At 41.8% G+C, this 27927-nt stretch overlaps 1 protein-coding gene across 2 annotated transcripts; it reads left to right on the plus strand.

Annotated features, from left to right (window-relative positions):
• CYP2R1 (cytochrome P450 family 2 subfamily R member 1) lies at positions 1 to 27927 on the plus strand. 2 transcript variants are annotated; one of them, XM_068988964.1, is made up of 5 exons: positions 1 to 225; positions 8503 to 8644; positions 22077 to 22709; positions 24267 to 24596; positions 26868 to 27927. In XM_068988964.1, the coding sequence occupies exons 1-5, from the start codon at positions 1 to 3 to the stop codon at positions 27041 to 27043; spliced, it is 1506 nt and encodes a 501-aa protein (XP_068845065.1). In that variant the 3' UTR covers positions 27044 to 27927. The 2 variants fall into 2 exon arrangements, with proteins under 2 accessions (XP_068845065.1, XP_068845066.1); XM_068988965.1 differs by lacking the exon at positions 22077 to 22709.

The following is a 27927-nucleotide window of genomic DNA, read 5'->3' on the forward strand; positions in this document are numbered from 1 at the left end:
ATGTGGCAGCCTCACAGCGCCGAGACGTTCGCGGCGGCCCTCGGCGGGGTCTTCTTCCTGCTTCTCTTCGCCCTGGGGGTCCGCCAGCTGCTGAAGCAGAGACGGCCGTCGGGCTTCCCCCCGGGACCGTCGGGGCTACCATTTATCGGCAACATCTACTCACTGGCCGCCTCGGCCGAGCTCCCCCATGTCTACATGAAAAAGCAGAGCCAGGTGTACGGCGAGGTACAGCCGACGGAGGGCCCGCGGCTTCTTCCCCGGGGTAGGGGGTTGGGGTGGGGGTCCGGGGATGCTCGTGGGTGCCAGTTGTCGGGACCCTGCTCCGTGTGCCCGCAGCGTGGGAGCAAGCCCGCTTCCTGTGCCAAGGGACAAAGTCCTCAGGCGGCGCCACTGCCGGGGGCGGGGGAAAGGAGAGCCCTGCCCATCCGTGAGCCCCGCCCACCCGACGCCCGCGGAATCTGGGCGGGATTCTCCCGCCCCAGAGGGCGAAGGTGCCGCTCCTGCGCATGTGCAGTGGGACCCTGGACCCGCGCCGGACGCCCCGTCGGGCGTCACAGGCGCTTCCTTCAACGTTCGTTCCCCGCGCCCGGCTTCTCGGGTTCGTGGAACCTCACGCGGCGCGCGTAGGTTAGCGTCCCCTTACGGCTTCTGGGGATTTCTAGGGTTGAGTTAATGGTTAATAGGAGATCGTTGGGTATTTGCATTTGAGAATGGCTGATCTAGGCGTCTGCTCTGAGGAGGAGAGAGAGCGCTGGTGAAGGACTGTGAAAGAGCGAATGAATTAATGAGTGAAGATCAGTGCCGTGTCCCACTGCTGTGCTGTCTACCTGGAGATAGGAGCGCCCCTACAACAAACACGAGCCTCCCTTGCAATGTGACCTCTCCAGGGCAAGGAAACTTTGGCGCAGACCCGCTGAGTGACTTGTAGGTTGCCACACAGCTGCGAAAAGCAAGAGAAAGGCCAGAGTCCTAGCTTGCCTTGGGAAGAGTGTCCTAACATGAAGGAGGCAGAAGTTTCCAGAAAACGCCTTGACCCAGCTCAGTTGATTTGTTTTAAATCCTTTCCTTTATAGGAAACTACTAGCCAGACTCTGCCAGGTTCTGTGATGAAGAGGTGAAGAAGGCAGTGTCAACTTAAAAAAATGCCTGATGTGAGAGTTGGGAGTTAGTTTTATTAGGGGGCAAAATGAAGACTGCAGCCTGGGAGACAGCACCTCAGATAGCTCTGAGAAGCTGTTCCAGAGGCAACGGGATAAGGCCAGTATTTATGTGACTTTGGTGAAGGGGTTGTTCATGTAATCTGGGCACATATTTTTGCAGGTTTTAGTAGCTGTGAGGAGCAGATGTCACCATGAATGAATTGAGTGCTTTTCTAGAAATGAAGAGATGGTAGAATTGGGTTCATAAAATCAGCTCCTGAAAATAGCAGCCTATCTGAAGACCTGTTCTGCCAGTTTTTTGGAATGGAGTGCCTCCTTCCTGGTGTCCATCATGACTGCCTCCAGGGCATATTGAAGGTCAGCAGGTGCAACAGCACTTGATGTAGAGGTAGATGGCAAGTGCCAATTTGGGGTTGACAGCAGTCCCAGCCTGATTTTAAGTAGTTACAGTCCAGTGAGAGAGAAAAATTAATGAACAACCACAAATTGTGTGTGTAGTGAAAAAACAGGACTGTTGGGCAGTTGTGGCATTCAAGTTTGGGATTACATTCATATTTAAACCAGTTTTTACAAGAATTACTCTAAGTTTCTGCAGTTCACTAATGGTCCATATCACTATAGGAAGGCTGGACTTAAAGTAAATATTTATAATTCTTAGATTTTGTTTTCTTTCCTCCAGTTCGTGAGTGTATTTGCATGGTTTTCATCAAATATATTTGATTTCTGGTGTGTTGGGATGAAACATCGTCAATATTACAGAGAAATCAGAAGATGTGAAAGCACAAGACGAGAGGTTGAGTCCTCTTTTGTCAGTTAAAACTTGACCTTTTTTGTCTAAATCTTAATTTTTCCTGATATGCATCATGGCAATAATAATAACTGAACACAGCTAAGTGCTACTCAAATGTTCTTGATTATTAATTACAGAAGAATTTATTATACCTACATAGTAGAAAGTGTTTTTAGACCAGTTATGTGAAATGCTGTCATTCAGAATAGGAAGTTGTTTTTCGGATGTAAATGCTTGAAGTGAAAGGAACTCAATTTTTATAAACATTTGTTTGGGGGAGAGGGTAATCTAAATCTCCCAGGAATGTAGCCTGCTAGGCTCCTTTGTCCATGGAATTTGCTAGCCAAGAATCCTGGAACAGGTTGCCATTTCTTACTCCAGAGGATCTTCCCAACCCAGGGATTGAACCCACGTCTTTTGTGTCTCCTACACTGGCAGGCAGATTCTGTACCACTGTGGTGGTTGTTCAGTGACTAAGTCATGTCCAATTCTGCGACACCATGAACTGCAGCACACTATGCCTCCCTGTTCCTCACCATCTCCCATTGAGTTGGTGATGCCATTCAGCTATCTCATCATCTGTCACCCTCTTCTCCTTCTGCCTTCCATCTTTCCCAGCATCACGGGCTTTTCCAGTAAGTCAGCTGTTTGCATCAGGTAGCCAAAGTATTTTGGAGCTTCAGCTTCAACATCAGTCCTTCCAATGAATATTCAGGGTTGATTTCATTTACGATTGACTGGTTTGATCTCCTTGCTCTCCAAGGGACTCTCAAGAGCCTTCTCCAGCACCATCAGAGCCACCTGCAAATCACCCTTTGCTTTTTTGAGGGTGTGGAACCAAAAGATACAACCAACCCAAAGATCAGTAGAAGGAAGGATTTATTACTTGCAAGTAAAAAGAACACAACAGATCTTTCCCAAGGCAGCTTCTCTAGACAAGAAAATTGGGGATGTTTTATGCTAGGGTATATGCATGTTCATGAAGGCTTGGGCAATGTGTGCACATTCATGAAAGGGCTTGAGCAAGAAAATTCAGCATAGAATGGGGACAGAATTTGACAGGTCAAGACAGTTGATTGAAGTCCCAGAGTTCAAAAAAGGTCAACATTTCTAAGGTTCTAGTTGATCTGGTGGTTGAACGCTTCAGGCTAATGTTTACCATTTAATGAGAACTGGGATTCTTTACAGCTGATGCATTATCTTTGCTATTGTTACTTGTTTTGTGTGATAAATCATTTGTTCTTTTATTCCCTTAAGATTAATTACTGAGACCTGTACAAGGGCAAGTATTGTGCCCAAGCTTAGATCCCCAGATGGCTTAGGGAGAAAACGACTTCTCTTAAGAAAGCCATTCCTGGTTCTTTCTTTTTGGGGACCCCCTATCCTGATGATAAACAATAGAATATATGAATGTGTTGGAAGATTGTCATCTTGGGATGGGTAGCTTTGGTTTAATGGATTTGTGGCATGAATTACCAGTTTTATTGCTGGTACAACTATTTAAGGCAGCCATGGATCTTTACAGGCTTCCCTGATAGCTTAGTTGGTAAAGAATCTGCCTGCAGTGCAGGAGTCCTTGGTTCGATTCCTGGGTCGGGAAGATCCCTTGGAGAAGGGATAGGGATCCACTCCAGTGTTCTTGGGCTTCCCTCGTGGCTCACTAGGTAAAGAATCTGCCTGCAACGTGGGAGACCTGGGTTCGATCCCTGGGTTGGGAAGATCTCCTGGAGAAGGGAAAGGCTACCCACTGCAGTATTCTGGCCTGAAGGTTGCAAAGAGTCGGACACAACTGAGCAACTTTCATTTTCACTTTGGATCTTTACAAAGTGGTCTTTCTATTGAAGGTGGTAAAATCAAATAGGACTGACCTGTGTTATTATATGCAAGAGTGGAGGGAAAAGAAAATGCAGAAATTGAAAGGATGTATGCATTGAAGAGTAGACATTGTTTGAATAAGTCTATTTTAGACTTAAGTTGAAAACCACTTAAAGTATTAACCCTTTAATCTAATTGCTCTTTATCTTAGTTGTGAAACACTCCTACAGGTCTCTCATTGTTTTAGAGGTATTTTCCAATTATGACAAAGTCTCAGAGTTGGTTTGAGTTTTTAACATACTATACTTTTCTTGGAAGCGGAAGGAAACTGTTATCTCCTATACTTCTAGAAGGTTGTGGAAAGTTGTTTATATATCTTACTTATAAATAGAATCTTATTTTTCTACTGTGTTTCATGATGATCTGGAGATGTGTGCTCAGAGAAAGTCATGGACTTTAAAATTGCTTATGAGAAGTGACAATCACTTGAAGTGACACCTACTTTTATGAAGTCTGTGAATTCAATTCTTCATAATTCTTGAAAGGGAGACAACCAGTCCTCAAGTCTTATACAGTCATTTTAAAGACATTCTTATATAGAAGTGTACCACACTGAGACTTAACATTACCTTAGAGATCCACCCTGAATGTGTAAGCTTCTGCAGTGACTAATCTTAACCCAGATTTTCAGAAGCATTCCCTAGCTAGGAAAGCTAGTATGAGGGGTTTTAACAGATTATTTTCAGGTAATGCACATAAGGATAATAAAATAATTACTTTGAGGCAAGTGGAGTTGACAACCTATAATTTATTTATACAGTAAGCATTTATTGAGATTTATGCAAGGCATTGAATGAGATTTTATGGAGTGTTGAAAGATGAAAGGGATGAAATCACTGAATCAAAAGAGTTTATAACTTAGCCAGCAAGCAGAAGATAAGCTTTCATATAATGCTTCTGGTTTTTTGTGCTAGTGCTATGTTGCTTCAGTCGTGTCTGACTTTTTGTCTGTAACCCATTGTAACCCACCAGACTCCTCTGTCCATGGCATTTACCAGGGAAAAATACTGGAGGGGGTTGCCATTTCTACTCCAGGGGATCTTCCTGACCTAGGGATTGAACCTGTGTCTCCTGCATTGGTAGGCAGGTTCTTTTCCATTAGCGCCACCTTTGGTAGTATTAAAAAGTGCCATGGGAGCTTTTAAGCATGTGCTGTGGTGGTTCAAGGGAAAAAGAGAATGCACCAAGAAAGGCTTCATGGTGGTTGGTCCCTAAAGACTTGGTGGTTTGGACAGTATGGCAGTCAGAGGGGCCTTCCAAATGAGAATACAGCCCAAGCAAATGTTGAAAAGTATATGCAATTATCAGTTTTTATCAAAGGACTTTTTACATTCCTGTTATTAGCACTTAGTCTATAGTGTTGTAAAATATGCTTAAATGTGTTTCTCCACTGCTTTTCTTTAATCCAACATATATTTATCAGTTGTTAGCATATGCTATGTACTATCCTAATTGTGGAGATTTAGCAATGAACAAAACAAGTGGAAATCCCTGCCCTTGTGTGGTTTACATTATAGTGGTGGAAGGGAGGCAGTGATCAGGATAGGAACAATGTAAACACAGTAAGTATATAACATGTTAGAGTATAAAGTATAAAATAACTAAATTAGGGTAAGGAAGATGGAGAATACTAGGGGTGAAATTTTAATGGATCAGAGCAGGGCTCACTGCAAAAAAAGGCATCTGAGCAAATACTTCAAGGAAGTGAAGTAGCAGGCTATGGGAATATCTAGGGGAAGAGCATTCCAGGCCAAGGGAACAAGTACTAAGGCCTTGAAGCAGAAATATGCCATGTTGAGAGTCACCTGTAAAGAGACAAGAGGCAATCGAGATCGCACAGGGGAGAAATGAAATATTAGAGTGTTGCAGATTACACTAAACGAAAGATTAGTGATGAAGCTGGTAAGAAACTGTCATATTTTGTCTGTATCGTTAAGTTGAAACATCATGACAGCTGAGAAGTGATGTGGGGCTTGGATGAAAAATGGAGTCAACATGGCCAGCTCAGGACTTCCCTGGCTGTCCAGGGGTTAAGAATCTGTATTTCCTCTGCAGGGGGTGCAGATTCAATCTGTAATCAGGGAACTATGATCCAGCATGCTGTATAGTGTGGCCAAAAGAAAAAAAATCCAAAACAAAAAACATCATGGGCAGTTTGGGACCTGAATATAGTTGTAGGATATCTACCTGGTGTCCCAGAATTGCTTGATATATGGAAAATCACACATCTGGTGTCATAAGTATTGAGTGCTGAGAGTTGAGGAGACACACAGAAGGAAGAGTTTTTTCTTTGTATTTACTTAAAATTATGCTTCTGGGAAAAGACTTTAAGACCGTCCCATTACTGCTTTGGAAACTGAAAAGAGCCCCTCCTTTGCTCAGCTGATAATCACTTCCTTTGTACTGAAACTCTCGCATTGCCACTTTTGACATACCATTGCTTATGGCAGGCAGTCCACGACCCTTCCCCAAAGTTCTGGGTGTGCCTTCTACTCCATTAGCAGGGTACATCCTTGTGCCAAAAATTCTTGTTGCTCAGTTTGTTGATTCTGTTGCTACTTGGAGGTCTTTATCACTTTTTCTTCTGTAAATACTTCTGTTGAACTTCAGTTCTCTGCTAAGACTTCTGGTTTCCTCCATCCCACCCCCCCAAAATTGTGTGAATCGTGGCCAAAATCCATTCTGCCTGTTTGCACAGAGATGAGGCTTGACTTGGTATTTTTGGCACTCGAAAACCCTCAGCCAGGGACTTCCATGGTGGTCCAGTGATTGAGAATCCGCCTTCCAATGCAGGGAACATGGGTTTAATCCCTGGTTGGGGAACTAAGATACTGCAGGATAACTACTGCAACAGGAGAAAGCCTGGATGCTGCCGCAGAGAGCCCTGTACACAGCGAAGAAGACCCTGCACAGCCAATTATTTTTTTTTTTTTAAGTTCTCAGCCAGTGCCTGAGAGGATGAGGTTAAGCAGTCATTGCATCTCACTGATAAGGTAGCACTGTTCCTTCACTGGATTAGGCCCCTATGTGGGGCTAATTAGAATAGAGTACGGGAGGTATGACCTTTTAAGTGAACCTGTAGTGAAGCACGTGAGAAACTACAACAAGGAACAGGATGGATATTCCATCTTTTAGCTCAGAGGCAGCCACCTGTACCAAAGGGGCAAATGCCTATACTCCAAGGTCCGATACCCTTAGGGCCCTCTGTTAACTTCATGGCATTCAGGGGCCTAAATAAATAAACCAATGAGTTTCAGTAAGTTTTCTGAGGAAGGGGAAATTTTCCCCTCTGCCCCTCTTGAGTTCTTATGGCTGGACTAATAATAGAACTGACACAAGACAGAGTAACAGGAGAGAAAGAAACACATTAGAATTCGTGCGCATGGAGGTCTCATAGAAATGGGATGGAGGAAATGACCAAAGCAGGCAGATTTTATATTTTTTAGATAAAGAACCAATAAATTTGCAAAGAATTGACAGGACAAGAGAAACTTTGGTTTTGGGTGCCCAATTAGTGAAGAATCTAAACAGGTCTTGTGATTAGGCAGTAAATCAAAGAAATTACAAGATTTGTTTAGAAAAGGCTTCTCAGCCCCAAATTCCCTGTCTTTGGTAATTGGCAATAAGGAGTCCTAGGGCTTCCCTGGTGGCTCAGGTGGTAAAGAATCTGCCTGCAATGCAGGAGACCCAGGTTCAGTCCCTGGGTTGGGAAGATCCCTGGAGAAGAAAATGGCAACCCACTCCAGTATTCTTGCCTGGAGAATTCCATGGACAAAGGAGCCTGGTGGGCTACAGTCCGTGAGGCCGTAAAGAGCTGGGACATGACTGAGCGACTAACACCAACACAACAACCTCCATATGCAAAGAGTGTGCCTTTCTCATGAGAGATTTATTTCCTACTTTCAGGGAGATAAAAAGAGAGAGGTGTCCCTCATTTTTATTTATTTTTATTTTGGCTTGCAGGATCTCAGTTCCTTGCCAGGGATCACACTTAGGCCACAGCAGTGACAGTTCCAAGTCCTAACCAGTAGGCCACAAGGGAACTCCCTAGAGTATCCTTTTTGTGTTGGCCATTTCTTCAGTAACTTTTAATTCAAAATAATTAATGTGCCATTGAGGCATATTTTGGGATTACATATCCCGGGGCCCAACAAAAGTTGTCTTCAGTTTCAAGTCTCTTGGGCCTTTGACAATCCCCTCCCCTACCTAAACCTAGAATAATAAATGATATATAGATGGAGTCACCTCCTCAATTTTTCTTGGAAATAAACAGAGATTCTGAGATATCATTGAATGTTTTGAGTTGGAATGAATTTTAAAAGAGCATATAACTCAAGTATTTCTTGATTTTCTATAGCAGCCCCGAATTCCCAAAAGATTAAGGGTTCTATCTAGTGTTTAATGGCAAAGCTTAAAGTATAACCCAAACCTCCTGAATCTGGTACTGTTTTCATTACACCATTTACAAGGTTATGTCTTGAGTCATTGAATGCATAATGAAATCATTGTGCTTGGTATGCCTAGAGAGAAGACACTCTAAACAGTCAGCTGGGTAATAAATGCCAGTATTTTCAAGAAATAACAAATACTGAGAGAGCTGGACTTAGTGCATGTAGATTTCTCTGGTTATATTTCTCAATATATTTTTCCATTTAAATGTTTCTTTTCTTCTCAAAGATCTTCAGTTTGGATCTTGGAGGTATATCAGCTGTGGTTCTAAATGGCTATGATGTAGTAAAGGAATGCCTTGTTCATCAAAGTGAAATTTTTGCAGACAGACCATGTCTTCCTTTATTCATGAAGATGACAAAAATGGGAGGTATGTTTGTTTTCACCTATCTAGTGATTTACTAAACTGTAAATTGCAGTTCTTATTTTATGTAAATTTATTACATAGTAATGACTGAACAACTTACTTACAACAACAAAGTTAGCGACTGAACAACAACATTCACGTAAAGTTTTAGAACCTAACATTTGAGGACTTTCATGCTGTATTACACTCACATTTTACACGCTAATTCTTCTGTTGTAATCTAGTTCTAATAAATACTGTAAATGATGTTTTAAAGAATTAGCACAGGCAGGTTTTGTGAAACAAGTATACATATGTGTGCACACATACTGGAATCAGAAGTATGTTTTAAGCTAGTCTTGAGTGTTTGGTGACATTTTATGATCATTTTACTTCAAAGTTTATAAACCCTGAAACAGCCTTTCTTAACTACTAATTAATATGATATGTAAATGAAGAACTGTACGGTATGTGTGAAGGACTCGTATTCTCTATGGTTTAGTTTTGATCAGTGTCAGATGATTACATATTCAACAAGAGAGAAAGGCTGAAAGTTAACAGAATGGATGAGAAGAAAGCAACAGAAGACTAACATAGAATGTTGATGTCTGTACATCTGTTTTCATACTTAATAGTATGAGTTTTTATGAACTTCAAATTTTTCCAATTTAATGATAGCTTCACACTTCATTTCCAAGAAAAATGCAATAGCTTGGTTACATAGACTAAAATATACATAGATTTAAAGTGAAAAATATAAAAAGTAACTATTTATTAAATTGCAAAGCCAATCAACTGGTGCAAAGAAAACACCAATTTAAAAGGCTGAATTATCAGGCCAGGGTATGATGAAGCTTGAAAGCAATAGTATAATTAAAAGGAAATCTCCAGATTCTTATATACTCTTCTAAGTAATAATTAGACCAAAGAAGAAATTATACCACAAGTATAATAGAAGACCTTTTAGGAAATTATGAAAATGAATGATATGATCAGAGTAATATTTAGGATAAAATATGTTTTCTGGCATTGCCTTTCATTGGAATGAAAAATATTCCATTGGAATTGGATTGGAATAAAAGCTGACCTTTTCCAGTTGTGTGGCCACTGCTGAGTTTTCCAAATTTGCTGGCATACTGGGTGTAGCACTTTCACAACATCATCTTTTAGGATTTGAAACAGCTCAACTGGAATTCCATCACCTCCACTAGTTTGTAGTGATGCTTCCTAAGGTCCACTTGCCTTTGCATTCCAAGATGTCTGGCTCTAGGTGAGTGATCACACCATTGTGGTTATCTGGGTCATGAATATCTTTTTTGTATAGTTCTTCTGTGTATTCTTGCCACCTCTTCTTAATATCTTCTGCTTCTGTTAGGGCCATACCATTTCTGTGCTTTATTGTGCCCATCTTTGCATGAAACGTTCCCTTGGTATCTCTAATTTTCTTGAAGAGATCTCTAGTCTTTCCCATTCTGTTGTTTTCCTCTGTTTCTTTCCATTGATCACTAAGGAAGGCTTTCTTATCTCTCCTTGCTATTCTTTGAAACTGCATTCAAATGGGAATATCTTTCCTTTTCTGTTTTGTCTTTAGCTTCTCTTCTTTGCACAGCTATTTGTATGGCCTCCTCAGACAACCATTTTGCTTTTTTGCATTTCTTTTTCTTGGAAATGGTCTTGATCCCTGCCTCCTGTACAACATCACAAACCTCCGTCCATAGTTCTGCAGGCAATCTGTCTATCAGATCTTATCCCTTAAATCTATTTCTCAATTCCACTGTATAATCATAAGGGATTTGATTTAGGTCATACCTGAATGGCCTAGTGGTTTTCCCTACTTTCTTCAATTTAAGTCTGAATTTGGCAGTAAGGAGTTCACGATCTGAGCCATAGTCAGCTCCTGGTCTTGTTTTTTGCTGACTATATAGAGCTTCTCCATCTTTGGCTGCAAAGAATATTATCAGTCTAATTTCGGTATTGATCATCTGCTGATGTCCATGTGTAGAGTCTTTTCCTGTGTTGTCGAAACGGTGTTTGCTACGACCGGTGCATTCTCTTGGCAAAACTCTGTTAGCCTTTGACCTGCTTCGTTTTGTACTCCAAAGCCAAATTTGCCTGTTACTCCGGGTGTTTCTTGACTTCCTACTTTTGCATTCCAGTCCCCTATAATGAAAAGGACATCTTTTTTTTGGGTGTTAGTTCTAGGTCTTGTAGGTCTTCATAGAACTGTTCAACTTCAGCTTCTTCAGCATTACTGGTCGGGGCATAGACTTGGATTCCTGTGATATTGAATGGTTTGCCTTGGAAATGAACAGAAATCATTCTGTCATTTTTGAGATTGCATCCAAGTACTGCATTTCGGACTCTTTTGATGACTATGATGGCTACTCCATTGTTCTAAGGGATTCTTGCCCACATTAGTAGATATAATGGTCATCTGAGTTGAATTCACCCATTGCAGTCTATTTGAGTTCACTGATTCGTAAAATGTCAATGTTAACTCTTTCCATCTCCTGTTTGACCACTTTCAGTTTGCCTTGATTCATGGACCTGACATTCCAGGTTCCTGTGCAATATTGCTCTTTACAGCATTGGATTTACTTCCATCACCAGTCACATCCATAAATGGGTGTTGTTTTGCTTTGGCTCCATCTCTTCATTCTTTTTGGAGTTATTTCTCCACTAGCGCATTCAAGTATGACCTAAATCAAATTCCTCATGCTTATACAGTGGAAGTGAGAAATAGATTCAAGGGATTAATTCTGATAGAGTGCCTGATGAACTCTGGACATAGGTTCATGACATAGAACAGGAGACAGGGATAAAGATCATCTCCAAGAAAAAGATATGCAAAAAGGCAAAATGGTTGTCTGAGGAGGCCATACAAATAGCTGTGCAAAGAAGAGAAGTGAAAAGCAAAGGAGAAAAGGAAAGATATACCTATTTGAATGCAGAGTTTCAAAGATTAGCAAGGGGAGATAAGAAAGCCTTCTTCAGTGATCGGTGGGAAAAAACAGGAAAACAATAGAATGGGAAAGACTAGAGATCTCTTCAAGAAAATTAGAGATACCAAGGGAACGTTTCATGCAAAGATGGGCACAATAAAGCACAGAAATGGTATGGCCCTAACAGAAGCAGAAGATATTAAGAAGAGGTGGCAAGAATACACAGAAGAACTATACAAAAAAGATATTCATGACCCAGATAACCACAATGGTGTCATCACTCACCTAGAGCCAGACATCCTGGAATGAGAAGTCAAGTGGGCCTTAGGAAGCATCACTACAAACTAGTGGAGGTGATGGAATTCCAGTTGAGCTGTTTCAAATCCTAAAAGATGATGCTGTGAAAGTGCTGCACTCAATATGCCAGCAAATTTGGAAAACTCAGCAGTGGCCACAGGACTGGAAAAGGTCAGTTTTCATTCCAATCCCAAAGAAAGGCAAAGCCAAAGAATGCTCAAACTACTGCATAATTGCACTCATCTCACATGCTAGTAAAGTAATGTTCAAAATTCTCCAAGCCAGACTTTAACAATACTTGAACCCTGAGCTTCCAGATGTTCAAGCTCGTTTTAGAAAAGGCAGAGGAACCAGAGATCAAATTGCCAATATCTACTGGATGATTGAAAAAGCAAGAGAGTTCCAGAAAAACATCTATTTCTGCTTTATTGACTATGCCAAAGCCTTTGATTGTGTGGATCACAATAAACTGTGGAAAATTCTGAGAGAAAAGGAAATACCAGACCACCTAACCTGCCTCTTGAGAAATCTGTATGCAGGTCAGGAAGCAACAGAACAGGACATGGAACAAGAGACTGGTTCCAAATAGGAAAACGAGTATGTCAAGGCTGTATATCGTCACCCTGCTTATTTAACTTATATGCAGAGTACATCATGTGAAATGCTGGGCTGGAGGAAGCACAAGATGGAATCAAGATTGCCAGGAGAAATACCAATAACTTCAGATATGCAGGTGACACCACCCTTATGGCAGAAAGTGAAGAGGAACTAAAAAGCCTCTTGATGAAAGTGAAAGAGGAGAGTGAAAAAGTTGGCTTAAAGCTCAACATTCAGAAACTAAGATCATGGCATCCAGTCCCATCACTTCAAGGCAAATAGATGGGGAAACGGTAGCAGACTTTATTGTTTTGGGCTCCAAAACCATTGCAGAATGGTGATTACAGCCATGAAATTAAAAGACGCTTACTTCTTGGCAGGAAAGTTGTGACCAATCTAGTCAGCATATAAAAAGCGGAGATATTACTTTGCCAACAAAGGTCCATCTAGTCAAGGCTGTTGTTTTTCCAGTAGTCATGTATGGATGTGAGAGGTGGACTATAAAGGAAGCTGAGCTCCAAAGAATTGATGTTTTTGAACTGTGGTGATGGTGAAGACTCTTGAGAGTTCCTTAGACTGTAAGGATATCCAGCCAGTCCTTCCTAAAGGAGATGAGTCCTTAGTGTTCATTGGAAGGACTGATGCTGAAACTAAAACTCCAATACTTTGGCCACCTAATGGGAAGAGCTGACTCATTTGAAAAAACCCTGATGCTGGGAAAGATTGAAGGCAGGAGGAGAAGGGGATGACAGAGGATGAGATGGTTGGATGGTATCACTGACTCAACGGACATGAGTTTGGATAAACTCTGGGAGTTGGTGATGGACAGGGAGTCCTGGTGTGCTGTAGTCCATGAGGTCGCACAGGGTCGGACACGACTGAAATGACTTAGCAGCAGCAGCAGCAGCAGACCTGGGGAGTTTGTCTTTCAGTGTCCTATCCTTTTGCCTTTTCATGCTATTCATGGGGTTCTCAAGGCAAGAATGCTGAAGTGGTTTGCCATTCCATTTTCCAATGGACCTCGGTTTGTCAGTACTCTCCACCATGACCCACCCATCTTGGGTGGCCCTACATGGCATGGCTCATAGTTTCATTGAGTTAGACAAGGCTGGGGTCCATGTGATAAGTTTGGTTAATTTTCTGTGATTGTGGTTTTCATTCTATCTGCGCTCTCATGGATAAGGATAAGAGGCTTATGGAAGCTTCCTGATGGGAGAGACTGACTGAGGGGGAGTCTGGGTCTTGTTTTGATGTGTGAGACCATGCTCAGTAAATCTTTAATCCAATTTTCTATTGATGGGAGGAGCTGTGTTTCCTCCCTGAGGCCAAACTATGGTGGAGGTAATGAAGATAATGGCAACCTCCTTCAAAAGGTCCCATGCACTGCTACATTCAGTGCCCCTGACCTGAAGCAGGCCATGGTGGACCCACACCTCCACCAGAGACTCCTGGACACGCCCAGCCAAGTCTGGGCCAGTCTCTTGTGGGGCCACTGCTCCTTTCTCCTGGGTCCTCGTGCACACAAATTTCTGTTTGTGCCCTCTAAGAGTCTGTTTCCACAGTCTTGTGTAAGTTCTGGAGGCTCTATGGTGGGATTAATGGCGACCTCCTCCAAGAGGGCTTATGCCATCCATACCCAGGTCTACTGCACCCAGAGCTCCTGCCCCTGTGGCAGGCCACTGCTGGCCCATACCTTCGCAGGAGACACTCATACACAGCTCTGGCTCAGTCTCAGTCTCTGTGGGATCTCTGAGTCCTGGTGTGCACAAGGTGTGTTTGAGCCCTCTGAGTGTTTCTGGTGGGTAAGGGGTTTGATTCTAAACACGATTTCACCCCTCCTACCCTCTTGCTGGGGCTTCTCCTTTGCCCTTGGACATAGGGTATCTTTTTTTGGTGGGATCCAACATTCTCCAGTTGATGGTTGTTCATCAGTGAGTTGTAGTTTTGGAGTTCTCACAGGAGAAGATGAACACACGTCCTTCTACTCTGCTATCTTACGCCACTGGAAAGGGTGTAATCCCAAAGAATTTCCATTCCCAAAGAAAGGCAATGCCAAAGAATGTTCAAACTACCACACAATTATAGTCATCTGACATGCTAGCAAAGTAATGCTCAAAATTCTCCATGCCAGGTTTCAGCAATACATGAACCATGAACTTCCAGATGTTCAAGCTGGATTTAGAAAAGGCAGAGTAACCAGGGGTCAAATTGCCAACATCCATTGGATCATCGAAAAAGCAAGAGATTTCCAGAAAAACATCTATTTCTGCTTTCTTGACTATGCCAAAGCCTTTGACTGTGTGGATCACAATAAACTGTGGAAAATTCTGAAAGAGATGGGAATACCAGACCACCTGACCTGCTTCCTGAGTAATCTGTATGCAGGTCAAGAAGCAACAGTTAGAACTGGACATGGAACAACAGACTGTATATTGTCACCCTGCTTATTTAACTTATATGCAGAGTGTGTGTGTGTGAAGTCGTCCAGTCATGTTCGACTCTTTGCGACTCCATGGACTGAAGCCCACCAGGCTCCTCCGTCCATGGGATTCTCCAGGCAAGAATACTGGAGTGGGTTGCCGTTTCCTTCTCCAGGGGATCTTCCCGACCCAGGGATTGAACCCAGGTCTCCTGCATTGCAGGCAGACGCTTTAACCTTTACATCACATGTAATGCTGAGCTGGATGAAGCACAAGCTGGAATCTAGATTGCCAGGAGAAATATCAGTAGCCTCTGGGAGGAGCAACCCGAGGAGCGGTGGCTGAGCAGGCACAGGAGGGCCTAGAGGAGCTATCCCACGTTGAAGGTCAGGAACGGCGGCGGTAAGGAGATACCCCTCGTGCAAGTAAGGAGCAGCGGCTAGAAACCAAAGTAAGATGGTAGGTGTTGCAAGAGGGCATCAGAGGGCAGACACACTGAAACATACTCACAAAAAACTAGTCAATCTAATCACACGAGGACCACAGCCTTGTCTAACTCAATGAAACCAAGCCATGCCTGCAGGGCAACCCAAGATGGGTGGGTCATGGTGGAGAGGTCTGACAGAATGTGGTCCGCTGGAGAGGGGGATGGCAAGCCACTTCAGTATTCTTGCCTTGAGAACCCCATGAACAGTATGAAAAGGCAAAATGATAGGATACCAAAAGAGGAACTCCCCAGGTCATTAGGTGCCCAATATGCTACTGGAGATCAGTGGAGAAATAACTCCAGAAAGAATGAAGGGATGGAGCCAAAGCAAAAACAATACCCAGTTGTGGATGTGACTGGTGATAGAAGCAAGATCTGATGCTGTAAAGAGCAATATTGCATAGGAACCTGGAATGTCAGGTCCATGAATCAAGGCAAATCAGAAGTGGTCAAACGAGATGGCAAGGGTGAACGTCAACATTCTAGGAATCAGTGAACTAAAATGGACTGGAATGGGTGAATTTAACTCAGATGACCATTATATCTACTACTGCGGTCAGGAATCCCTCAGAAGAAATGGAGTAGCCATCGTGGTCAACAAAAGAGTCCGAAATGCAGTACTTGGATGCAATCTCAAAAATGACAGAATGATCTCTGTTCATCTCCAAGGCAAACCATTCAATATCACAGTTATCCAAGTCTATGCCCCAACCAGTAACACTGAAGAAACTGAAGTTGAATGGTTTTATCAAGACCTACAAGACCTTTTAGAACTAACACCCAAAAAAGATGTCCTTTTCATTATAGGGGACTGGAATGCAAAAGTAGAAAGTCAAGAAACACCTGGTGTAACAGGCAGATTTGGCCTTGGAATGCAGAATGAAGCAGGGCAAAGACTAATAGAGTTTTGCCAAGAAAATGCACTGCTCATAGCAAACACCCTCTTCCAACAACACAAGAGAAGACTCTACACATGGACATCACCAGATGGTCAACACCGAAATCAGATTGATTATATTCTATGCAGCCAAAGATGGAGAAGCTCTATACAGTCAACAAAAACAAGACCAGGAGCTGACTGTGGCTGAGATCATGAACTCCTTATTACCAAATTCAGACTCAAATTGAGAAAAGTAGGGCAAACCACTAGACCATTCAGGTATGACCTAAATCAAATCCCTTATGATTATACAGTGAAAGTGAGAAATAGATTTAAGGGCCTAGATCTGATCGATAGAGTGCCTGATGAACTATGGAATGAGGTTCGTGACATTGTGCAGGAGACAGGGATCAAGACCATCCCCATGGAAAAGAAATGCAAAAAGCAAAATGGCTGTCTGGGGAGGCCTTACAAGTAACTGTGAAAAGAAGAGAGGCGAAAAGCAAAGGAGAAAAGGAAAGATATAAGCATCTGAATGCAGAGTTCCAAAGAATAGCAAGAGATAAGAAAGCTTTCTTCAGTGATCAATGCAAAGAAATAGAGGAAAAGAACAGAATGGGAAAGACTAGAGATCTCTTTAAGAAAATTAGAGATACCAAGGGAACATTTCATGCAAAGATGGGCTCAATAAAGGATAGAAATGGTATGGACCTAACAGAAGCAGAAGATATTAAGAAGAGGTGGCAAGAATACACGTAAGAACTGTACAAAAAAGATCTTCATGACCCAGATAATCATGATGATGTGATCACTAATCTAGAGCCAGACATCTTGGAATGTGAAGTCAAGTGGGCCTTAGAAAGCATCACTACGAAGAAAGCTAGTGGAGGTGATAGAATTCCTGTTGAGCTGTTTCAAATCCTGAAAGATGATGCTGTGAAAGTGCTGCACTCAATATGCCAGCAAATTTGGAAAACTCACAGTGGCCACAGGACTGGAAAAGGTCAGTTTTCATTCCAGTCCCAAAGAAAGGCAATGCCAAAGAATGCTCAAACTACCGCACAATTGCACTCATCTCACATGCTAGTAAAGTAATGCTCAAAATTCTCCAAGCCAGGCTTCAGCAATACGTGAACTGTGAACTCCGTGATGTTCAAGCTGGTTTTAGAAAAGGCAGAGGAACCAGAGATCAAATTGCCAATATCCACTGCATCATCAAAAAAGCAAGAGAGTTCCAGAAAAACATCTATTTCTGCTTTCTTGACTATGCCAAAGCCTTTGACTGTGTGGATCACAATAAACTGTGGAAAATTCTGAAAGAGATGGGAATACCAGACCACCTGAGCTGCCTCTTGAGAAATCTGTATGCAGGTCAGGAAGCAACAGTTAGAACTGGACATGGAACAACAGACTGGTTTCAAATAGGAGAAGGAGTACATCAAGGCTGTATATTGTCACCCTGCTTATTTAACTTCTATGCAGAGTACATCATGAGAAATGCTGGACTGGAAGAAACACAAGCTGGAATCAAGATTGCCGGGAGAAATATCAATCACCTCAGATATGCAGATGACACCACCCTTATGGCAGAAAGTGAAGAGGAGCTAAACAGCCTCTTGATGAAAGTGAAAGAGGAGAGCGAAAAAGTTGGCTTAAAGCTCAACATTCAGAAAACGAAGATCATGGCATCCGGTCCCATCACTTCATAGGAAATAGATGGGGAAACAGTGGAAACAGTGTCAGACTTTATGTTTTTGGGCTCCAAAATCACAGCAGATGGTGACTGCAGCCATGAAATTAAAAGACGCTTACTCCTTGGAAAAAAAGTTATGACCAACCTAGATAGTATATTCAAAAGCAGAGACATTACTTTGCTGCTAAGGTCTGTCTAGTCAAGGCTATGATTTTTCCTGTGGTCATGTATGGATGTGAGAGTTGGACTGTGAAGAAGGCTGAGCGCCGAAAAATTGATGCTTTTGAAGTGTGGTGTTAGAGAAGACTCTTGAGAGTCCCTTGGACTGCAGGGAGATCCAACCAGTCCATTCTGAAGGAGATCAGCCCTGGGATTTCTTTGGAGGGAATGATGCTAGATTGAAGCTCCAGTACTTTGGCCACCTCATGTGAAGAGTTGACTCATTGGAAAAGACTATGATGCTGGGAGGGATTGGGGGCAGGAGGCTAAGGGGACGACCGAGGATGAGATGGCTGGATGGCATTGCGGACTCGATGGACGTGAGTCTGAGTGAACTCCGGGAGTTGGTGATGGACAGGGAGGCCTGCCGTGCTGCAATTTATGGGATCGCAAAGAGTCAGACACGACTGAGCGACTGAACCCAATCAAATCAGATATGCGGATGACACGATCCTTATGGCAGAAAGCGAAGAGCTAAAGAGCCTCTTAATGAAAGTGAAAGAGGACAGTGAACTCAACATTCAGAAAACTAAGTTCATGGCATCCAATCCCATGACTTCATGGCAAATAGATGGGGAAACAGTGAGAGACTTTATACTTTTGGGCTCCAAGATCAGTGTAGATGGTGACTGTAGCCATGAAATTAAAAGATGCTTGCTCCTTGGAAGAAAAACTATGACCAATCTAGACAGCATATTCAAAAGCAGAGACATTACTTTGCCAACAAAGGTCCATCTAGTCAAAGCTATGGTTTTTCCAGTAGTCATTTATGGATGTGACAGTTGGACCGTAAAGAAAGCTGAGCACTGAACAATTGATGCTTTTGAACTGTGGTGTTGGAGAAGTCTCTTGAGAGTCCCTTGGACTGCAAGGAGATCTAACCAGTTAATCCTAAAGGAAATCAGTCCAGATTCTTTATTGGAGGGACTGATGCTGAAGCTGAAACTCCAATACTTTGGCCATCTGATGGGAAGAACTGACTCATTTGAAAAGACCCTGATGCTGGGAAAGATTGAAGGCAGGAGGAGAAGGGGCCAACAGAGGATGAGATGGTTGGATGGCATCACTGACTTGATGGACATCAGTTTGAGTAAGCTCTGGGAGTTGGTGAAGGACAGGGAGGCCTGGCGTGCGGTAGTCCATGGAGTCGCAAAGAGTCAGACAGGACTGAGCGACTGAACTGGACTGAACTGTTTTTTGAAACTATAAATTTATAGTTTAGACTATTTGTATCATGAAGAAATAGTATTCAGCTTAAGATTTTCAAGGAAATAATGAGAGAAAAGACAGAAAATTAGATGTGGATTTTTTTGTTGTTGTGGCCACCATGTGCAGCTTGTGGGATCTTAGTTCCTAAGAAGGGATTGAACACAGACAAACAGCAGTGAAAGTGTGGAGTTCTAACTACTGAACCACCAGGGAATTCCCTAGATGTGTGATATTAAGATACATATACACTGAACTGTATATACTTGGAACTGGGAAATCAGAGCCACCATAAACCCACTGTGAATAGGAAAAAGTGGCCCCTTTTTGGTGGGTTTGGCCCATGCCTAGGCATACAGATTGGCCAGTGTAGGCTTATAATCAGGTTAATATGCATACGTTTCCCTTGGCTTTGCTGTCCCCTCAGTGCCTGTACTCTAGTTCTCTACCTGCAGTGATCTTGCCTTGGATATCTGCCTGACTCACTTCCATCCTCTATGCCTTTACTTATGTCACCTTCTCACTGAGTGTTTTCCTGACCACTCTTAGGTCTCTTACCTTGCTAAAAGAATTTGTTTGACTCTCCTCAGTAATATGTAAGGTCAATGAGAAAGAGCCATCTTTGCCTCTTTTTTTACTGACATATCCCTGGCACTTTAGCTCCAGAAATACATTCATGTTGAGGGAATAGTCATCTGGGAGTATGGGGAAGAAAAGAGAGTATGGAATATAAGATTGTTGCACAGCCTTTAAGACCCTCTTATGTATGGTTAACTTTATCATCAGTTCAGTTCAATTCAGTCGCTCAGTTGTGTCCTACTCTTTGCGACCCCATGAATTGCAGCACACCAGGCCTCCCTGTCCATCACCAACTCCCGGAGTTTACTCAAACTCATGTCCATCGAGTCGGTGATGTCATCCAGCCATCTCATCCTCTGTCTAAGTTCCAAATTTTGTGCAACAGCTGTTGCACAAAAGTTGTTGAAATGTGAATTACATAGGCACCTCAGGTAGACTAGAGAACATGACATTTTTTGTGATAGGTAGACCTATGTACCAATTATAAATGAAATTCCAAGTGGACTACATGTTACATAAATATATGTGCCGAGGATATTTTTTCTCTTGATAGTTGTTTTAAAGGGAAAATATTTCATAGTACACATATCAGAATAGCAGAGTGTTCTGTGGAGACTCTGAAATTTTAAGGCAAGTAATATCAACATTAGAAGTTTGAGTTTCATGTTTGTCTTCTTAGTTTGGGCTGCTATAACAAAAATATAGAGGATGAGTGGCTTAAACAATAAACATTTATTGTCACAGATCTGGAGGCTAGGGAGTTCAAGATCAAGGTGCTAGCAGAACAGTGTCTAGAAAGAGCCTGCTTCCTATGGACTGTAGACTGCTATCTTCTCCCTGTATCCTCAAAAAAACAAGGGCCATTATCTCCACCCACATCCCTTATAAGAGCACTGAGCTCATTCATGAGGGCTCATGACCTAATTGGGCTTCCCTGGAGGCACAGTGGTAAAGAATCCACCTGCCAGTGCAGGAGACACCAGTTCGATCCCTCAGTCAGAAAGATCCCCTGGAGAAGGAAATTACCCACTCCCATATTCTTGCTGGGAAAATCCCATGGGCAGTGAAGCCTGGCAGGCTATAGTCCATGGGGTCAAAAAGAGTCTGACATGACTTAGCGAATAAACAACAACAACAAACTCATTCATGAGGGCTCATGACCTAATTACTTCCCAAAGGCCCCACCGCCTGATACCATCACACTGGGAATTGGCAGCACATTCAGTTCTTAGCACCTCTTTTTGGGTTGAGTATTTCCACTACCTCATTCAGGCCATCCTTCCCTCTGCCAGTTATATTATCAGGTTACATATACCTTTCATGGGAGTAATTTGTATTCTAAAATCTAGCCTCTTAAAGCAGAGAAGGCAATGGCACCCCACTCCAGTACTCTTGCCTGGAAAATCCCATGGACGGAGGAGCCTGGTGGGCTGCAGTCCATGGGGTTGCTAAGAGTTGGACACGACTAAGTGACTTCACTTTCGCTTTTCACTTGAATCCATTGGAGAAGGAAATGGCAACCCACTCCAGTGTTCTTGCCTGGAGAATCCCAGGGACGGGGAAGCCTGGTGGGCTGCCGTCTATGGGGTCGCACGGAGTCGGACATGACTGAAGCAACTCAGCAACAGCAGCAGCAGCAGCAGTCTCTTAAAGCAGAAAATTTCTAATTCTAGAAGGATGATTTTTCAAGTATGTGTTTATTCCAGAATAAAAAATTGCCGATAGAACACACAGTCGTTTGTCTTTTATAAAATAGGCTTGTAGTAGAAGTTGAATAATAAAGTGATCTGTGCTTACTTCACCCAGGTTGAATTAAACAACATAGTTCAGTTTCTTTTGATGGAGATTATAGGTCTTTTGTGCCTGTCCTCAGGGAAGTATAGATAAGTTTATCTGTTTATAGTATTCCATGGGTACTGAGGAGTAAACAATAGGGCTTGACTGCTGGGTCTAGTTTTAGTTTTATAGAAAATTTGAAGAAGAATGAATAACCATCTCTTCCCCAACCCCACTCTGCCACCATAGCATTTTTAACTGTTAGATACAGGGATGTAGGACTAATAAAAATTTTTAATAGTTTTATAAAAAGATAATTGGGAGAAAAATTACTAACCATCCCTTTAATTTTTTTTTTAGGCTTACTGAATTCCAGATATGGCCAAGGATGGATTGATCACAGAAAATTAGCTGTAAATAGCTTTCGCTGTTTTGGATATGGCCAGAAATCTTTTGAATCTAAAATCTTAGAAGAAACCAAATTTTTCATTGATGCTGTTGAAACATACAATGGTAGCCCTTTTGACTTAAAACAATTAGTAACAAATGCTGTTTCAAACATAACCAATCTGGTCATTTTTGGAGAACGATTCACTTATGAAGACACTGATTTTCAGCACATGATTGAGTTATTTAGTGAAAATGTGGAACTAGCTGCCAGCGCCACAGTCTTCCTCTATAATGCCTTTCCATGGATTGGCATCTTACCTTTTGGAAAACATCAACAATTGTTTAGAAATGCAGCTGTGGTCTATGACTTTCTCTCTAGGCTTATTGAAAAAGCTTCCATCAACAGAAAACCGCAGTTACCTCAGCATTTTGTTGATGCTTATTTAGATGAGATGGAAAGAAGTAAAAATGACCCATCATCTACTTTCTCCAAAGAAAACCTGATTTTCTCTGTGGGTGAACTCATCATTGCTGGAACTGAAACTACAACTAATGTGCTACGGTGGGCAGTTCTTTTCATGGCCCTTTATCCTAACATTCAAGGTGAGGATTCTCATGATCTTAAGATCTGTGCTTACATTTAGGGCTCACACATGTTTTACAGTCTTTGGCTGTATACAAAGCATTTTAGTTAGGAACTCCTGCTATGCTATCCAAAAAGAGAAGTACTGAATAGCTATAAGGTTTTTAAAACTGTTAATTCATATAAAAACCTCAGATATAAGTCTTACAATACCTGTATTATAAATGAGGGAAAAGGCTAAGTGATTGATTTGCCCACTTCCTTCTAGTTCTAAGCAGGAACCTGAACCCTAGTTTTTTGGGATTTTTTGTTTGTTTGGTTTGGTTTGGTTTTGGTTACACCATGCAGCATGCAGAATCTTTGTTCCCCAACCAAGGATTGAACCCATGCCCTCTGCAGTGGAAGCATGTAGTCTTTATAGCTGACCTACCAGGAAAGTCCCAACCCTGGCTTTTTAAAAATTATTATTTATTTTTAGTTGAAGGATGATTGTTTTACAATATTGTGTTGGTTTCTGCCATACACCAACATGAATCAACCATAGGTATACATATGTCCCCTGCCTCTTGAACCTCCCTCCACCTCCCACCCCAGCCCACCTCTCTAGGTTGTTACAGAGCCCAGATTTGAATTCCCACTGACTATTTACATGTGGTCGTCTATATGTTTCCATACTACTCTCCATTTGTCCCACCCTCTCCTTGCCCCCAACCCCGTGCCCACAAGTCTGTTTTCCATGTCTGAGTCTCCATTGAAAGTGAAAGTCACTCAGTTGTGCCCAACTCTTTGTGACCCCATGGACTTTATGTAGCCCGCTAGGCTCCTCTGTCCATGGAATTGACCAGGCCAGAATACTGGAGTGGGTAGCCATTCCCTTCTCCAGGGGATCTTCCCAACCCAGGGATCAACCCAGGTCTCCTGCCTTGCAGGCAGATTCTTTACTGTCTGAGTGCCAGGGAAGCCCCTGAGTCCCCATTGCTGCCCTGCACATAGATTCATCAGTATCATCTTTCTAGATTCCAAATATATGCATTAATATACAATATTTGTTTTTCTATTTCAGACTTACCTCACTCTGTATATAGGCTCTAGGTTCATCAACCTCATTAGAACAGATTCAAATATGTTCCTTTTATTCACTGAGTAATATTCCATTGTATATATATATCACAACTTTATCCGTTTATCTGCTGATGGATATTTGGGTTATTTCCATGTCTTAGCTATTGTAAATAGTGCTGCAATGAACATTACCAGCCCTGATTTTTTTTTAATTGAAGTTTCTAATGCTTCATTCTTTTCCTTGATGAGAATAATGTTATTCTAATTCTAGATTTGTTTAATTTTTATTTTTATTACCCATGTGTGTTTCACAACACAGTTACTTGGAGTCTTAGGTACTGGTTGTATAAGATATGTGGCATGTATTTAAGTAGAACTCCCAGATAATGAAAAATCTGAATCTGAATTGTACCTGTACCATGTTGGCTGGTTATCTTTTGTTTTATCCTAAAGAGAGTTTACTTTAGATATAATTTAAGAATTGCATAATAATGGGAACACTTTTTCTCTTACAGGACAAGTTCAGAAAGAGATTGATTTAATTATAGGACCCACTGGGAAGCCTTCTTGGGATGACAAGTGCAAAATGCCTTATACCGAGGCAGTTTTACATGAGGTTTTAAGATTCTGTAACATAGTGCCATTAGGGATTTTCCATGCAACCTCTGAGGATGCAGTTGTACGTGGTTATTCCATTCCTAAAGGCACAACAGTAATCACAAATCTTTATTCCGTACACTTTGATGAAAAGTATTGGAGAGACCCAGAAATATTCTATCCAGAGCGATTTCTGGACAGCAGTGGATATTTTGCCAAGAAGGAAGCTTTGATTCCCTTTTCCCTAGGTAAGAGAGCTTTTTCACAGGGGCTTAACTTTAGAACAAAGTATAGTGATGATTCATTATGTGTAACATCTTAATCTGAAGCATTCTGTTGTAGAATTAATATCCCAACTCCAAAAACAGCATTGACTCTTACAGGAGAGAATGGTTTAATTATATGTCATTAACACCTGTTTCTACTCAAAATAAACAAGGCATAATTTAGCAGCTAGAAAGTAACTGATGAGAAGCTCTGGCTTTTATTGAAACTCTCTTGCTTGTGAATTTTGACTTGTAATCAAAAATTTGTAGAGCTGGAAGTCAGTAACAGGCACTTTGAGAAACTGAGACCCAGAGGCAGGAATGGCATCATAATTTAAAGTGAAACTGGAATCTAGCTCTCCTGACTTTTAATTATTATACCTTATCTCCAAAAATATTGTGTCTCCTGTGAAAAAGTACACAGATCACAAGACCCATGGAAGATGGCTTGGCGAAATCTTTTCATTGGGGAAGGGTAACATACAGTCATTTGAAATGAAATGAACTTCTCCCGGGTCAATAGAACTAAGTGTCACACCTTAGATCTTTCATGGCATATCTCAGGCTCCATTGCAAAGGAAGCAGAGAAGGGAACAAATGAGCTTACAAAAGTACATGACCTGACAAAAGAAGGCAAAAAATGGGCCCTGGGAGCTGAAATGATAGGGCCCATTTCTATTCTTTGGGGCTTAAGAAAATCCTTTAATAAACATAACTTCCTCTCAGTTCAGTTCAGTCTCTCAGTCGTGTCCAACTCTTTGCGACCTCATGGACCACAGCACACCAGGCCTCTCTGTCCATCACCAACTCCTGGAGTTTACCCAGACTCATGTCCATTGAGTCAGTGATGCCATCTAACCATCTCATCCTCTGTCATCTCTTTCTCCTCCCACCTTCAATCTTCCCCAGCATCAGGGTCTTTTTCAGTGAGTCAGCTCATCCCATCAGGTGGCCAAAGTATTGGAGTTTCAGCTTCAACATCAGTTCTTCTAATGAACACTCAGGACTAATCTCCTTTAGGATGGACTGGTTGGATCTCCTTGCAGTCCAAGGGACTCTCAAGAGTCTTTTCCAATACCACAGTTCAAAATTATCAATTCTTCGGCCCTCAGCGTTCTTTGTAGTCCAACTCTCACATCTATGCACGACTATTGGAAAAACCGTAGCTTTGACTAGACGGACATTTGTTGGCAAAGTGATGTCTCTGCTTTTTAATATACTGTCTAGGCTGGTCAGAAGTTGCTTGCCAAGGAGTAAGCGTCTTTTAATTTCATGGCTGCAGTCACCATCTGCAGTGAATTTGGAGCCCCAAAAAATAAAGTCAGCACTGTTTCCACTGTTTCTCCATTTATTTACCATGAAGTGGTGGGACCAGATGCCATGATCTTAGTTTTCTGAATGTTAAGATTTAAGCCAACTTTTTACTCTCCTCTTTCACTTTCATCAAAAAGCTCTTTAGTTCTTTGCTTTCTGCCATAAAGGTGGTGTCATCTGAATATCTGAGGTTATTGATATTTCTCCCGGCAGTCTTGATTGCAGCTTGTGCTTCATCCAGCCGAGCATTTCTTATGATGTACTCTGCATATAAGTTAAATAAGCAGGGTGACAGTATACAGCCTTGATGCACTCCTTTTCCTATTTGGAACCAGTCTGTTGTTCCATGTCCAGTTCTAACTGTTGCTTCCTGACCTGCATACAGATTTCTCAAGAGGCAGCTCAGGTGGTCTGGTATTCTCATCTCTTTCAGAATTTTCCACAGTTTATTGTGATCCACACAGTCAAAGGCTTTGGCATAGTCAAGAAAGCAGAAATAGATGTTTTTCTGGAACTCTCTTGCTTTTTTGATGATGCAGTGGATATTGGCAATTTGATCTCTGGTTCCTCTGCCTTTTCTAAAACCAGCTTGAACGTCTGGAAGTTCACGATTCATGTATTGCTGAAGCCTGGCTTGGAGAATTTTGAGCATTACTTTACTAGTGTGTGAGATGAGTGCAATTGTGTGGTAGTTTGAGCAGAGTTTTCCAAATTTGCTGACATATTGAGTGCAGCACTTTCACAGCATCATCTTTTAGGATTTGAAATAGCTCAACTGGAATTCCATCGCCTCCACTAGCTTTGTTCATAGTGATGCTTCCTAAGGCCCACTTAACTTCCTCTAACATTCTTTAAATACCAGAGTTCCCAAAAGATATATATTAAACATAAATTTTGGTAAATAATTTAAAAAAACTATTATGCCTGCTTTCTGTTTAGGGAGAAGACATTGTCTTGGAGAACAGCTGGCTCGGATGGAAATGTTCCTGTTTTTCACAACATTGCTTCAGAGGTTTCATTTGCATTTTCCGCATGAACTGGTTCCAAATCTGAAGCCCAGGTTAGGCATGACATTGCAACCCCAGCCCTACCTCATCTGTGCAGAAAGACGCTGAAAGTACACAGATGTTTTGTGGAACAAGCTGTTTGCCTCACCCCCAAACCTTATTTAATTCCTGTGTTTGGACAGGAATCACAGCATCATAAAGCCAAATGAACAGAGATGTTTCTTTAAAAACAGTACTACCATAAAAATATGCATTAGTGTTAGTCGCTCAGTCGTGCCCAACTCTTTGCGACCCCATGGACCTCAGCCCACCTGGCTCTGTCCATGAGATTTTCCAGGCAAGGACCAAGCCAGGGATCGAACCTGGGTCTCCTGCACTGCAGGCAAATTCATTACCGACTGAGCTACAAGGGAAGCTCAATAATATGCATTAGCTATTTCCTTATATGTCTTATGACTTATAAGGTGGAATTATCTGAGGAAAACAGAGGTACAAATGGCAGCTCTTGCTTAAGGTACTAAGAAGGGCCATCAATGACCTGACATTTTAACCTCTTATTGAGCACCAGGTACCTGTCATCCATTCTTGACTCCAGCTTGCTCCTTTCTGATCTATTTGCTTCAAATGCCAGTGCCAGCTCCTTCCTAATCAGGTATTGTCATTAACAGATTGTGTTACCACACAATCCAGTCTGGTTTCATAGCGGACTAAAGAAATTAGAACCCAAATAAGTGAGTTTGGACTACAGAGGTATTTTATTAGATGCAGTGATAGATGACAGAATATATATTTATACAGTATATTTAATATAAAACCTAATACTTTCAAGTCTTACTTCCTACTATAGATTCATAAGAGTTGTATCATTCTTCCTACATATGAAGAGTCCCTATGATATGTAAGAATGATATGATATTGATAATGATATATAAAAATGTATTTAAAAATGACAGGTAGCATGACCTAGATGCTTCATGGTATAATAAAGATCC

Source organism: Capricornis sumatraensis, chromosome 16, assembly GCF_032405125.1.
Source record: "Capricornis sumatraensis isolate serow.1 chromosome 16, serow.2, whole genome shotgun sequence".
Classification (NCBI taxonomy): domain Eukaryota; kingdom Metazoa; phylum Chordata; class Mammalia; order Artiodactyla; family Bovidae; genus Capricornis; species Capricornis sumatraensis.